This window comes from Odocoileus virginianus, unplaced genomic scaffold, assembly GCF_023699985.2.
Source record: "Odocoileus virginianus isolate 20LAN1187 ecotype Illinois unplaced genomic scaffold, Ovbor_1.2 Unplaced_Contig_22, whole genome shotgun sequence".
NCBI classification, from domain to species: domain Eukaryota; kingdom Metazoa; phylum Chordata; class Mammalia; order Artiodactyla; family Cervidae; genus Odocoileus; species Odocoileus virginianus.
This window is the reverse complement of record NW_027224339.1, coordinates 772449-787709: the sequence shown is the minus strand read 5'-3', so window position 1 is coordinate 787709 and position 15261 is coordinate 772449. Positions and strand designations below refer to the sequence as shown.

General features: G+C 48.9%; 1 protein-coding gene across 1 annotated transcript; it reads left to right on the top strand.

Annotated features, from left to right (window-relative positions):
• The first annotated feature begins 3207 nt into the window (after positions 1-3207).
• SYP (synaptophysin) lies at positions 3208-15123 on the top strand. Its single transcript, XM_020876755.2, has 7 exons — positions 3208-3313; positions 4460-4525; positions 5658-5782; positions 8603-8798; positions 9496-9687; positions 10985-11315; positions 13508-15123. The coding sequence occupies exons 1-6, from the start codon at positions 3278-3280 to the stop codon at positions 11309-11311; spliced, it is 942 nt and encodes a 313-aa protein (XP_020732414.1). The 5' UTR covers positions 3208-3277; the 3' UTR covers positions 11312-11315; positions 13508-15123.
• The last annotated feature ends 138 nt before the right edge of the window (positions 15124-15261 follow it).

Sequence of the window (15261 nt, the reverse complement as noted above, 5' to 3'; positions counted from 1 at the left end):
CCCTGGGGCTTTTCCTGAACGCAGTGGGGAGCCATGAAAGGAATTTGAGCAGGGTAGTGATATAGTTAACTTTGCATTTTAAATAGATGCTCTGACGTTTGTGCTGAAAACAGAAGGGAGGGGGAAGAGACTGGAGATGCTAAATTTGGCAGGAATGATGGCTGCCTTAGCCAGGGGAGGTGGCGGAGGAAATGGAGAGAAGGGAGTAGGTTCCAGAGATGTGTAGAGGTAAAATGAACCATTTACTGGGCCCCGAACTAGGTGTGTTACAGTGATTATCTTGTTTAATCAGTGCAACTATCCTGTAAGTACCATTTTAAATTATCTTACCTGTCCAAAGTCATACAGGAACAGATATTAGAGGTGGGATGCAAATTCCAGCAATTGGATGCCAAAGCCCATGCTCTTCATACATACATTTGAACTATACATTCAGATAGTTCAAAATTCAAAAGTACAGAGGAGTATAAAGTGAAAGTTTCCCTTCCCTCTGGAGGCAACCAGTGTTATCAGATATCTTTTATACAGTTATAGGATGCTGTACTGATAAGTTAGCACAATGGCTAACAGTAACAGGTGCTGGAGCCAAACTTCCTGGGTTCAAATCCTAGCTCCTCCACTTACCAGCTGTTCAAAGTTCAGCCACTTACCAGCTATTCAAATCCTAGTTCTATCACTTTCTGACTGTATTACTTTAGAAAATTCCTTCAGCTTAGTTTGGGATAGTAGTAGTACCTGACTCATAGAGTTGTTGTGAGGATTTAAATGAGTGATATATGAGAAGCTCACAGAATTGCCACAACTTAAAATGTTAGTTATTCTATCATTATGATACAATCCCTTCATTCTGTTTGTACACAATTCCCACATAGTTTGACCTCTTGCATTTCTTACTGAAGTATCTTGGAGATCATTACACAGCTCCATATTATTAGTAATGACAGCTACATAGTACTCCATTTTGTGGCTCTAGCTGAGTTTTTTGTTAAACTGGCCACCAGTAATGAACACTTGGGAAGTGTCCACATTTCCTTATTTTTATAATAAAAAATAAAGAGCACTGCAGTGTATCATCTTATACATACCTCCTTTAGCACATGTATGAATCTCCCTGCAAGACAAATTCCTACAAGTGTTAAGTGCTGAGCCACATATATGGGCTTGATAGTTTTCTATATCCTGCCAAACTATTCTCTACAGAAGTTATACCAATTTAACTTCCATGGGCAATTTATGAGAATGCCTATTTCTGGTCAACCCACTAATATTGAGCATTATCAAACTGTTTTATATTCCCCACCCTCAAAGGTGAAAAACAATGTCTTGGTAGCTTTTATAGGCATTTCTTTTAGTGCGAGTGAGGCTTAGCATTTTAAATTCCAACTGTATTTATCCATTGGTTTCTACAACCTGGCAATTGCCATTGACCTCAGTGGGCCTCATTTTGGCAGCGTGAAGGAGGTGTAATCCAATTAAGTGAGGACTGAGGAATATACAGGTTGTAACAAGTGTAGGGAAAAAGCAAGAGAGTTCCAGAAAAACATCTGTTTCTGCTTTATTGACTATGCCAAAGCCTTTGACTGTGTGGATCACAATAAACTGTGAAAATTCTTAAAGAGATGGGAATACCAGACCACCTGACCTGCCTCTTGAGAAACCTGTATGCAGGTCAGGAAGCAACAGTTAGAACTGGACATGGAACAACAGACTGGTTCCAAATAGGGAAAGGAGTATGTCAAGGCTGTATATTGTCACCCTGCTTATTTAACTTATATGCAGAGTACATCATGAGAAACACTGGGCTGGAAGAAGCACAAGCTGGAATCAAGATTGCCGGGAGAAATATCAATAACCTCAGATATGCAGATGACACCACCCTTATGGCAGAAAGTGAAGAGGAAATAAAGAGCCTCTTGATGAAAGTGAAAGAGGAGAGTGAAAAAGTTGGCTTAAAGCTCAACATTCAGAAAACTAAGATCATGGCATCTGGTCCCATCACTTCATGGGAAATAGATGGAGAAACAGTGGAAACAGTGTCAGACTTTATTTTTGGGGGGCTCCAAAATCACTGCAGATGGTGATTGCAGCCATGAAACTAAAAGATGCTTACTCCTTGGAAGGAAAGTTATGACCAACCTAGACAGCATATTAAAAAGCAGAGACATTACTTTGCCAACAAAGGTCCGTCTGGTCAAGGCTATGGTTTTTCCAGTGGTCATGTATGGATGTGAGAATTGGACTGTGAAGAAAGCTGAGCACCAAAGTGTTGATGCTTTTGAACTGTGGTGTTGGAGAAGACTCTTGAGAGTCCCTTGGGCTGCAAGGAGATCCAACCAGTCCATCCTAAAGGAGATCAGTCCTGGGTGTTCATTGGAAGGACTGATGCTGAAGCTGAAACTCCAATACTTTGGCCACCTCATGCAAAGAGTTGACTCATTGAAAAAGACCCTGATGACGGAAGGGATTGGGGGCAGGAGGAGAAGGGGACGACAGGATGTGATGGCTGGATGGCATCACTGACTCGATGGGCATGAGTTTGAGTAAGCTCCGGGAGTTGGTGATGGACAGGGAGGCCTGGTGTGCTGTGATTCATGGGGTCACAGAGTTGGACACAACTGAGCGACTGAACTGAACTGAACTGAACAAATGTAGAGTTGGAGTAGGGAGTTGACTAAGTTGTTCCTTAGTCAAAGCAACACTTTGACTAAGGAAGAGAGAAACGGGAGATAGTTGGTAGTGGGAGGGTGTTTTGTTTTTAATGTTCTGAAAATGCAGAAAAGAAGAAACCCTCAAGACCCTGAACTACGTTTAAATTGCAGGGACTTTGGGCACTGTCAATAACTAGCTGGGTAATGTTATACAAGTCGCTTAACCTCTCTGGGGACTAATTTTCCTCACTTATAAAAATGGGGACAAATGGTCCCTACCACATAGGGACGTTCTAAGGATTAAATAAATGAACACATTCAACAAATTCAGTAAAGGGCTAGCAAACTGTCCTACTGTAGGACGGAACGGTCCGCCTCCCCAGATATCTAGCCGTGTTTTCAGAGATCACGACCTTCCCAGAAAATTCTCACGGTTCCAACCTCCCGGCTGGAATGGCGACCAGTGCGATTTAGACACAGCCGCTGTGCGCAGGCTCCCTTGGCGAGTGAGGCGGGGGTGCGAGGGGCGGAGCTGCGGCCGCCTGGGCTGTTCCGACGATTGCGCGCCGCCCCCGCCGCACCCTGCGCCCGCCCTTGCTAGCAGGCGCCTCCCGCCCCCCGCATTGCTGATGCTGCTGCTGGCCGACATGGACGTGGTGAATCAGGTACGCGTTCCAGCACCGCGGACAGAGCCCGCCGCTGCCCGGCCTCCTCGCCCGGCTCGCAGTGAATCTGCCTACTCTAAGAGGTGGTGGCCAGAATTCTAGCAGCGGACGCCTGGTCCCCGGCTCTGGGGCTGGGGTCTGCGGCAGACGAGGGGAGGGAAGGGGAGGTGGAGAAAAGGAGTGCGCCCTTTGCCGCAGCGAGGGCTGTCCTCACTGCCGCAGCGGGAGCCTCCAGAAGCCATTTCCTTACAGGCGAGCGAGGAAGAAGAGGGGTCTTAGAGCTAAGGTATAGGCAAGGAGGGAAGGGAAGGGAGAATGGAAGAAAGACTGGAGGGTGCTGCGGATGAGCTAGGAAATAGAGCGACAGAAGGAGTGGGGGCGGGGGTGCAAGGGAGGGCTGACACCTGCCCCTTCCAGACCCTTCCAGATGGTACCCTGGTAGACGACCACCTCTTCCCCCAGAGCAGACCAAGGGGGACGATCGGTTTCGCTTCTCCCAAACCCCTAGTCTCCCTTCCCCCAGCACATATACAGTGAAGCCATGTCCCAGCTCTTCTCCACCTTAATCAGTCTAGACTTTCTGCCATCGCGCTCTTCTTCACCACCTCAGAACCTCGCCCATCTCTAACCAGGACTAACCCCTCCCCATCCTCATCATCTCAGACACCCCACCACCATCATCTGACTCACCTTTACCGCTGCAGACCCCTCCCCCACCCTAGCCAACCCAACTCCCTCCCTGTTGTGACTCACCTTCACCATCCAAGACCATTTCCCCCACCTTAATGAACCCCAACTCCTTCCTCACTCTCTCCACCTGATCCCCTTTGCCATCTGACTCATCTTTATGATTTCAAACCTTCTCTCCTTCCTTAACTAGTCCTGACTCCATCCCCATCTTCCTCACCCTTGAACCCCTCTACCATCTATCTCCCCACCTCCCTGAACCCCAGGGATCTTCTTCAGAGACCCTGAGCTCACACCTTCCCCAAAGTGTCGCTTTCTCCTTTTCACCTTCTCTCCAAATGTCACTCTCTCCCCGAGATCACATGCCTTATCCCCAGGGGTTATTGCCTGGTGGCCTTGTCCCTCACCTCCCTCTCCATCCCCAACAACCCCACCCTTCCCCACTAATTCTCTCCTCAGCTGGTGGCTGGGGGTCAGTTCCGGGTGGTCAAGGAGCCCCTCGGCTTCGTGAAGGTGCTGCAATGGGTGAGTGTGGTCTGAGCTGTGGGGAGAAAGAGGGAGGTACTGGGATTCGGAAGAGCAGAGGTGGAATATGGATGGGGAGGGAGGAATAATTGGTTGGTTGGGGGTAAAGGGTATGGGGAAATTGGGCTCCAGGGTGAAGTCCCAGGGCATTGGGGCCAGAGAATGGATGGGCCGTGATGTAACATCACACAAGGCCAAGGGTACCCACATCATGAAGTGGAATATGGTGATGTGCTACTTCCTCTCCTGAAGTGAGAGAGGGGCAAGGGAGGTGAAGCCTGAGCTGGTTGCTCCAGGGAGAGACACAAAGTCAGAGAAACCCAGAGACAGTGAAGGAGACAGAGAGAATGGGAGATCAGGAATGATGGACACAGAGATGGAAATACCCAGAAAAAAAGATATAGAGATGAGAAAGAGACAAAGAAATGGGGGACAGAGAAAGATGAACAGAGATGCAAAGAGAAACAGACACAGGAAGAGAGGAAGAAAAGTGGGGTGGGGAAGAGAAAGAGATAGAAGGAGAAGAGACCCACTGGGAAAAGAGAAAGAGATAAATTGATAAACAGAAAGGCAGGAGGGAGACAGAGAGAGCACCATAGAGACAACGAGTCAGAGACAAAGCAGGGAGTTAAAGACAGACCAAGAAACAGAAAGACACACACAGAGAGACATGCATTCAGAGAGAGATATAGATAGAGAGAAGAGGCGGAAAGAGACACACATAGATACTAGAGAAGTAGAGAAACGGAGACAGAGATATTTGAGAAAAACAAAGACATTGAGAAATACAGAGAGAGAGAGACTGAGAGAAGTAGAGACACAGAGGACAAGAGACAGGCAGAATACAGAGAGAGAGACAGAGAGAGAAATAGAGACTGAGCCAGGACAAGGGGAATCAGAGCATTATTGAGACGTAGAGCCCAAGAGACACAGTGGGAGAAAGACTGGAAGAGATAGTCACACCCCTCTAATCAGCTTGTCCTTGGGCCCCATGAGCCCTGATTAGGGGGTGGGGGTGGGGACTAGTCCATCTGCTGCTGCCTATGCTGGGTCCTGATCTGTCCAGAGGAGGGCAGCCCCATCCCACGTGCACACAGGCTCACTGTGGCCATCCCCACCCCTACTGCCCAAGGTCTTTGCCATCTTCGCCTTTGCCACATGCGGCAGTTACAGTGGGGAGTTCCAGCTGAGTGTGGACTGTGCCAACAAGACCAAGAGTGACCTCAACATCGAGGTCGAATTCGAGTACCCCTTCAGGTGTGCCCCCACTCTAGCCCGCCCCTGGGATCCTGACAGGCCTGGGATGGGGGTGGGGGGTTGGGACTGGCCGACACTTCCACCCCAGAGGCTCCTGCCCAGCCTGCACCTCGGGAGACCACACCCACTCAGGTCACTGCGCATGCACTGAGCACCTACCTTGTGCCTGGCACTGCTCTGGACATCTGGGACACGTGGTGACCAAGACAGGCATAGGCTGTTGCCCTCTGGCTATGTTCTAGTGAAGGGGAGGGACAGGAGACTAGCAATAAATAAGATTCAAAATTATATATATATATATATATATATATATATATATACACATACACACACATATATATGTATCCTTAATGCCATAGGATAATAATGTTAGCCAATATTATTATTTAATTCCCATTCATTCATTCCATATACATTTCTTGAGAACCTATTTTATGTCAGGTACTGCTCAAAGTGCTGGGGATAAAACAGTGAACAAAACAGACCAAGCTACCTTATGAAGCCAACATTATAACAAATAAATTAATAAAGATAATTGCAAATTGGGAGAAATCCAAGGAAGGGATCCTCCTGCAGGGTCTTAAAATAAAGAATAATGAGGGGGTGCTGCTTAGCCATAGGGAAGGATTAAACCCAGTTAAGCAGTTTGGGAAATTATTGAGCTCTCCCCGTATGCTGGATGCTAGGTACACGAGAGTGAGCACAAGCAGGCAAAGTGGCTGCCCTAATGGAGAGGCTTCCCTCCTAGCCATGGAAAGACAGAGCTTACAAGAACAATTCAATGGAGGCTCCTGAGGCTCTTCCACTACTAGGACAAGACTCATACCTGCTCCAGGTCTCCATTTCTTCATCCATAAAAGGAGATAATAATACTCACCCTATAGGGTTATGATACATATTAAGTGAATTAATACTTGTAAAATGCTTAGCATAGTGCCAGACACACAATAAGCACTCGTAAGTGTTCGTTAAAATAAGGGAAATAAAGAAGTTTAAAGGACTCAGGAAAGAGGTCAGGGATTGAGTTGGAAATTAGGGATTTTTGAGCATTAAGGGTAAATGTAGGCTCAGGAGATCATCCAAGGTGAGAGGGAAGACTGAAGAGAGGATAGTCCAGCAGTGGTCCTGAGCAATAATCAAAAGAAAAGTGCCAGGGAGGCATGGTCTGAGAGGCTGGGGAGGGGGCATGGCAACCAGGGATCCACCAGCTCACAGAAGCCAAGGGAATTTGGGGAAGGAGTAGGAGCTGCAGCATGGGATACTTTGGAATCTAGAAGGCCACAAAAATCTGTGGCCCCCAACACCTCCCATGCCTAGAGCCTCAGGTCCTGAGGATCTGCCCTTTACCCGCAAGTCTGCCAGGGGAAAAAAAATCTTTAGCCTGTGTTCCCCTTGACCAACCCTGCCACTGCCCCAATAACCCCCCTAAGGACCCCTTATTCCCCCCTAGAAACCCAAAAACTCAAACCAGACCCAACTCCTAGCTCCATCATTTAGCAGCCTTGCAGCCCCGGATAAGTAACTTAGTCTTGCAGAGCCTCGGTTTGTTCTTCTGTAAAACAGGTATAATAATGCCTCCTTTAAAGAATTGTGGGGAAGAGTCCATAAAAGAGGCAATTATGTAAAATGCTTAGAGCTGATCAATACGTTTAAGCTTTGCTATACAAGGGCACTGGCACATTTGCTTATCTCAGGATCCTGCCCTCCAACCTGAGGTCGGAGCTCAGGGACGTCACCCCAGTCTTTCTCCCCACACACATTCCTCCTTATGACCCCTCTTCTCTCACACCACATGTCTTCGCAGTCTGCCCCCACCCGCCCCACCCACACCTCACATACACCCATCCCGTTCTTGCATCCCTTCTACCCTCCTGTCTTTCTGTCCGTCTCCTCCTATCTTGTAGTCTCTGGGCTCTCCTCGGCTATGTACACATTTGTTTTTCTTTTGAGGACCTGAAGTGAGGTGGAGAGAAGAGTCAACATGACATAGGGGAAAAACACAGGATTCAGATCCCAATTCTGTCATTCCCATGCCAGCTGTGTGACTTTAGGCAAGTCAGTGCGTTTCTTGAAGCCTTTGTTTCTGCCTCCACATATTTCATTTAATAAATACTTATTGAGCGCCTACTATGTGGCAGCACTGTTCCGAGACTTAAGGGCATAACAGTGAACAAAACCAAGGGAAAATCCCTGCCCTCTTGTACTTACAGAAAAAATCAAGGAAAAAAGTAACATACATGGTATGTCCAGGGGTTTCACAGTTACAGAGAAAATGGACCAAAGAAAGGGGCTAAGGAGTGCTGGGAGGGAATGGTTAGATTTAATTTTAAATAGATCAGGGAAGACCTCACTGGGAAGATGACCAGTGTAGCAAAGCTTAAAGGAGATGGAATGAGTAAGATATGAGATATCTAGGAGAGCATTCTAGTGCAAAGATCCTAGGGTGGGAGGGTGCCTGGTGTGTTCTGCAAAGTGCCTAGATTGGAGTGAGGGCTGAATAACACCTATTTCACCGGGATGTTCTCAGCAATCACTGAAATGTGACTGCAGGACTTTCCTGGTGGTCTAGTGGTTAGGACTCTATGCTAGGGTTCAATCCCTAGTCAGGGAACTAGGATCCCACAAGCCCTGTGGTGCAACCATAAAAGCCAAACAACAACAAATAATGAAATGTGACTGGTACACAGTAGGTGCTCGTGAATGGTTATCTCCTCCTCTTCCTGGGACCATGTCAGAATCTGGGAGGACCCATGACTGGGAAGGGGGGAGGGGAAGGGAGTTCTTAGGGCCTAGGCCACACCTGCCCACCTCTCTCCACAGGCTGCACGAAGTGTACTTTGAGGCACCCACCTGCCAAGGGGACCCTAAAAAAATCTTCCTGGTGGGGAACTACTCCTCATCAGCTGAATTCTTTGTCACCGTGGCTGTGTTTGCCTTCCTCTACTCCATGGGGGCTCTGGCTACCTACATCTTCCTGCAGAACAAGTACCGAGAGAACAACAAGGGGCCCATGCTGGTGAGCTCCCACAGCCACTCACATGCATGCAGGGGCCAGGGGACACGGAGCCTTGGGGACACAGCCATTTTTACAGGCCACACCAAATTCCAGACAGGCTCACATGCAAGCACTGCTGCTACAAGCATCAGAGACACTGACTCATAGAGTGACAGGGACACATCTACAGCCCACACGGAATCCCAGACACCTGGAAACTTACCACGTCTCACCAAACCCCACAGCCTAGATCAAAGAAAGGAGCACACAGAGGTTCATTACGTCAGTCATGCTTGTCATCCATCACACCACACAGACACACTGATTCCTATACAGCTGTACTCATACACCCTCATTCCAGATACAAAATGACACAAATCCCCACATTCAGACATAAGTGGAAAGACACACTACTTGCCACAGATTAGACAACCAACTCAGAGAACCCTCCTCACACACACACACACCCCCCACATACCACAATCACACTCTCACACCCTCTGTGTCACATATACACACAAATACACACACGTCCAAGCGAGAAGGGTCACCTTCAAGTGAGCGTTGGGGGCTTCAAGAGCTGGAAAGGCAGGGGAGAGACAGCCTCTTCTGGGGGACCCCCCCTCTCCCAAGAAAGCCTGTGATCTGAGGAGGCCCCACAGCCCAGCATGAAGCATCCCACTCATGGTGCTGTATCCTTCTCCCCTGCCTGTCCTAGGACTTTCTGGCCACAGCAGTGTTTGCCTTCATGTGGCTGGTTAGCTCATCGGCCTGGGCCAAGGGACTGTCAGACGTGAAGATGGCCACAGACCCAGAGAACATTATTAAAGGGATGCATGTCTGCCACCAGCCAGGGAATACATGCAAGGAGCTGAGGGACCCTGTGACCTCTGGCCTCAACACCTCGGTGGTAAGTCCTGGGAAGCTGGCTGGGCCAGCTGGGGAGGGTGGCTGGGAGACTTAATCTGGCATGGGGAGGGGGAGTAGTGGAGAGAAAAAAATGAGAGGAGAATTCTGAAGAAATCCAAGAGGGCTCCCTGGAGGAGGCATGCAAACAACAGAGCCTTGAAGGATGAGATAGTAATTGTAATCACTGTGACACTACAAACTGTTCCCAAAAGGGGAACATGAGATTTTCTGTCCAGTTAGGTCCTGGATCCAAGGCTCAGCCTAGTCATGTAGAATCTCTGGCAACTCAATGAGTACCCTCTAGGGACCTGTTTCCTTACATGCAAAATAAAAGAATAACTTGAAATGTTCCTCATCTGGACGCCCCCTACTGGCCAGAGTCAGGCTGAGCTCAAATCCCGGTTCTGCCACTTGCAAATTCTATAACCTGTAGTCATGCTCAGACCTCAGTTTGAGCATGTAAATTGAAAACAAGAGGTCCTGCTTCAAACTTGATTAGTGGAATAATAACATACAAAATGCTTAGAAAAGGACCTGGCACATGGTAAGTTGTATACAAGTGTTACAGATGCTAAGGTTCCAATTTTTTTCTGTCAATTGCTGGCTATCAGACCAGCCACTTAGCTTCTCTGGGCCTCAGTTTCCTCAACTGTAAAGTAGAAATATTACTTTCTGGCCCCAAACTGAATTACATTGTACCTATTTATGCAAATCCTATATCTTTGTTTTAGTATAAATCATATATTTATATACTTTACACATATGTATTTATACATAAGCCCCTGGTGGCTTAGTGGTAAAGAAACTGCCTGCAATACAGGAGACGTGGGTTCAATCCCTGGGTCAAGAAGATCCTCCTGGAGAAGGAAATCGCAACCCACTCCAGTATTCTTGCCTGGAAAATCCCGTTTATGTTCTTTATACATATGTATTTATACATATGTGTGTATGTGTTTATTAGTGTTATGCCTACATATTTAATAAAAATTTATGCTTAACATTTTACTATATCTTACAAAATTAGATTCATTTACTACATTCTGTACATGTATAAACGTGTATATATGCAAATACATATATACACATATATCCGTGGGAATGTGAATTCTAATCACCCCCACCAAGGTGATTTTTTTGCACACAGACATTCATGTGCTGGGACTCGGAGGGTCAGGGTCTCAGAAACCACCACCCTCCGGGCGCCCGCGAATCCAAGCCCGATGCAAACAGCCTCAATGATCCCCAGGACCACCAGGGCAACGGGCGCTAGATGACAGCAGAGCTTTGTCTCCCCGCAGGTGTTTGGCTTCCTGAACCTAGTGCTCTGGGTCGGCAACCTGTGGTTCGTGTTCAAGGAGACAGGTTGGGCAGCCCCATTCCTGCGCGCTCCTCCCGGTGCCCCCGAGAAGCAACCAGCGCCCGGGGACGCCTATGGCGAGGCAGGCTACGGGCAGGGCCCCGGCGGGTACGGGCCCCAGGACTCCTACGGGCCCCAGGGCGGCTATCAGCCAGACTACGGGCAGCCGGCCAGCAGCGGTGGCGGTGGCTATGGGCCTCAGGGCGACTACGGGCAGCAAGGCTACGGCCCTCAGGGCGCACCCACATCCTTCTCCAATCAGATGTAGTCTGGTGAGTGACAGACGGGTGAGGTCGCCAATGAGGGCTCATGAAAGGAGATGGGCGAGTCAATGAACCAATAAAAGACAGGAGAATATGTACATAGGACGCTAGCTGGACAAGTAAGGACGGCCGTTTGAAGGTGCCAATAGAGAGGCGGAGCTACATGTTAAGCACGAGTAACTAGCCAATGGTGGAGAGGAGAAGAGTGGCTTTTGAAAATAGGCAGAATGAAGAGCCAATGGGAGAGAGGTGGAAGTGCTGTTTTGGAAGGGAGGGGAGAGAAGCGGGCAGAGCAACCAATGAAAGGAGGAATAACAGGAGGATTTGCATACTGGAAAGTCGGCTGGGCGCAGGCGCCAAAGAGGGACGAGGAGGTGGGTCTTAGCCTATGTGTTATAAAGCCAATGGATGATGAGGGTAAATGGGCTTGAATCATGAAGGTCAGCGATTACTAATCTGGAAGGAGGTGACAGATCCGCCACCTCTCCGCAACCGTGGAGATGAGGGGAGTGGTGTGGAATTTCCAAGAAGGAAAGGGGCGGGGCGGAGCGAAGCAGGGGGCATTGGAAAAGTCTTGCCTGCCTTGTTGGGACCCTAAAGAGAAGCGAGATGTCCCTCGCATATGAGAGGGGAAGACGGGAAATAGAGACAGGCTAATGGCGTTAGAGGGGAGGGCAAGGAACTGGCAACACAGGTGGAGGTAGCTTTTGGCACTTGGCCAGGATGGAAAGGGCAGGGAGGAGTTTATTAGGTATCTCATATACAATTCATTAAAAATTCCTGTTGGCTCTACCTTCAAAATATATCTATAATCTTCACACTGTCCCTCTGGACCTCTTCACTGGTTTCCACTCCCATTCCCATTATATGCTGCTCACAGCTTGGGGAACAACCCTGTTAAATCCTAAATCAGGCCACAGCCCTCCTGTGCTCAGAACTCAGATCTCTGCTGGGGCTCACTCAGATTAAAAGCCAAAGCCTTCACTATGGCCCACGAGTCCCTACACAATCTAGCCCCACCCCTCATTTCTCTGACCTGTCATCCCCAACCACCCCCCTGACTCTGTTCCTGCCACACTGGCTATCCCGATGTGCCAGGCACAGTCCAACTTCATGGTCTTGGTACTTGCTTTCTCCTTGGAGTTTCAAACCCACACACACGATAACCTTACCTGGCCAACTCCTTACAAGTCCCTTTTCTTACCTTTCCCTATGTTTTCTTTATCACAGTCTGTAATTATTAGTTTATATATTTATTTACTATCTTTTCTACTAGATTAGGGGATGTCACCATGACTAATTCATGCCATAGATAAATCAGAGCACTACTAATGTTAAGAAACATTTACTGAAACAACATAGCATGAAACATTTTACTATCATTTAAAAATTTCCCCTTGATTTATACCTGATCCAGAGTCAAAGCTGAAGTCCTCATAACTTTGTCCACAAGGCCCTATGTGACCCCATTACCTACCTCTCTGACATCATCTTCTATCACTCTCCCTTGCTCACTCCAATGAAGCCCCGCAGATCTCCTTGCTGTTCCTCAAACACACTAGATGTGGTCTCACCCCAGGGCCCTTGCACTGGTGGCTGTGCTCCCTGCCCAGAATGTATTTCTCCTTGGTTATCTGCATGGTTCATTCCCTCACCTCCTTAAGTCTTTATTCCAATGTCACTTCTTCAATGAGGTCTTCTCTGACTACCTACCTTTCTTTCCCTACTAGGGCACTCCTGATCCCCCTCATCACAGTCTACTTTTTGTTTTTCCATTTCACTTATCACCTTATGCCATACTAGATAACTTATTTACACATCATGGTCATTGTTTGAAGTCTCTCTGTCTCCCCTGCTACAATGTAAGCTCCACAAAGATACGGATCTTCGCTCTGCTCAATGTAGTTTGTCAGCAATGAGGAGAGCAGTACCTGTTAACAGATGTTTTTGGATTAGGGGAAACCAATCCAAAAGGAAACCATAATTTCTTTGGTACCTAATCTAGTGGAGGTAAGGTATATCTTCCCAACAAGAGCAGCTGGGATGAAGCTGACCCCAAGACTATAAATGAAGGAAGAAGGAAGGAAGGGCATGGCAGATAGAGGGTAAAGCCTGGGCAGAGGCATAGCAGCTCACCCCTTCCCTAAAGGCACTACCTGTGTCTGGACCACCTCTCCTTTTTATGTCTTTTGTCTCCACAGGTCAGTGCAGCCTGGGAGGACCCCATGGGTAGGCAAGAGCTCAGGAGAAGGCCTGCCCCCACTTACCACCCCTACACCCCAGGTCTCCACCCCTCAAGCCAGGAGACCCTTAACTGTCTTTGCTGTTTATATATATATATATTATATATAAATATCTATTTATCTGTCTAAGCCCTGCCCCCACTCCACTCCCCTTGTGCATTAAGGACCCGATCTTGAGTGGGCCCTTCTCTTACCCCTACCCCTTCCCCTTCATCCTTTGGCCCCTCTCTGTTCCCTGGCCCTGTGCTCTGAGGTTTGGGGGGACTCTTTAAGGGGCACAGGGAGGAGACAGAAGGCTGCGTGGGGAGGGTGGGTGTGAGTTCAGACTATCTCCTTTCTCCCTCTCCTCCTCCTGACTCTGGCCTTGATTTCCTCCAGCAATTCCTGAACAGGGGCCATTAGGGAAAATCCAACACTGAAGAGGGGAGACTGGGTGATCCTGGAACCCAAGGTGGTCTTGGGGAGGAGCTCTGGAGTGGAGGGGACTAATCAGCAGATGGATTGGGTTCCAGACATACTGGATTTGGAGTCTCAAGAAGAGGGGTGCCCTACAGCATTCTAGAATGGGGCTTGGAAGGAGGCTGAAGGTGGGGGTCTAGAAGGGGTGGAGCTTTGAGTGAGGCAGTGGTAGGGCCCACAGTGGGCAGGGGTTAGAGTAGGACAGAGTTCTAAGGAAGGAGTGTGACTTGGGACCTGGGAACCAGGTAGAGAAAAACGCTGAGGGCTGGTTTTAGAGAGGGTGGGGCTTGAACTAGACAGTGGGTGAGGCTCCAGAGAGGGCGGGTCTCGGATTGGGACCAGAATCTATGAAAGGGGTGTGACTTGGAACTTTCCATAGACTGAGTTTGATTCTAAAGGGGGCAGGGCAAGCCTAGAAGTGGGATTCAGGAATGGGCCAAATTTGGAGTGAGGTCATGGTTGGGATTCTAGACAGCTGGTGGCTCATAGTGGGGGCGGGGCCTGCCTGGTGGTTTCAAAAAGGGCAGCCCTGCCCCCGCAATGGAGCAGTGAAGAAAAATATATTTTAAAGTGGATGGGCTTAGCAGTGGGGAGGGGAGGGTGAGAGGCTTGGCTGGGGCTGAGGGATGGGTTTTGTTAGGGGTGGGGGAATATCTTTTGCCAAGGCTGGGGACTGAGGTGGCCCAGGAAGAGCTAAGAAGTAAGACTTGGAGGTTAAGGGGCGGGATCCAGAGAGAGGCACCCCCCACACGCCTTTGCCCACCCTGAGATGGGCCAGCTAGGCAATCTGGACAGAGCCAGAGGGTCTGTGGGGCCAACCCACCCTCTCTCCCCACCTTCCCTTGCCTCCTCCCTCCCTCCACACCCGCTTCCGTCCGTCCCGGGGTGGTTGGAGGCCCGGTCTGGAGCCCCTATCCTGCACCCTCTGCTGTGTCTGTGGCGTCTGTAGTGCCTGTGATCGTGTGTTGCCATTTTGTCTGGCTGTTGCCCCTCCCCCACCCCTCCAGACCTTCTCCCTTTCCCGCCCCCTTCGATATTGTTTGAAGACTCCCTCCCCGAGGAAGAACAAATATGATTAATTCTCCCCTAAATAAATTCCTCAACCACCTAGTCCACATGGCTCTGACTTCTCAGTGTCTTTTGGTGGGGCGGGGTGGAGGTGGGCGGAGGCGGGGGACAAAGGGAAAAGAAGGTGAGAGAAAGCTCCACCTCTGACCTGCTGGACACCGTTCAAGAAACCCCATTTTCGGCCC

Bases quoted from the DNA above. Each gene is read 5' to 3' on its own strand.
- SYP (XM_020876755.2), top strand. From the start codon at position 3,278: ATGCTGCTGCTGGCCGACATGGACGTGGTGAATCAG. The intron at 4,526-5,657 runs GTGAGTGTGGTC...CTACTGCCCAAG, and splicing joins TCGTGAAGGTGCTGCAATGG to GTCTTTGCCATCTTCGCCTT. The intron at 5,783-8,602 runs GTGTGCCCCCAC...CTCTCTCCACAG, and splicing joins GAATTCGAGTACCCCTTCAG to GCTGCACGAAGTGTACTTTG.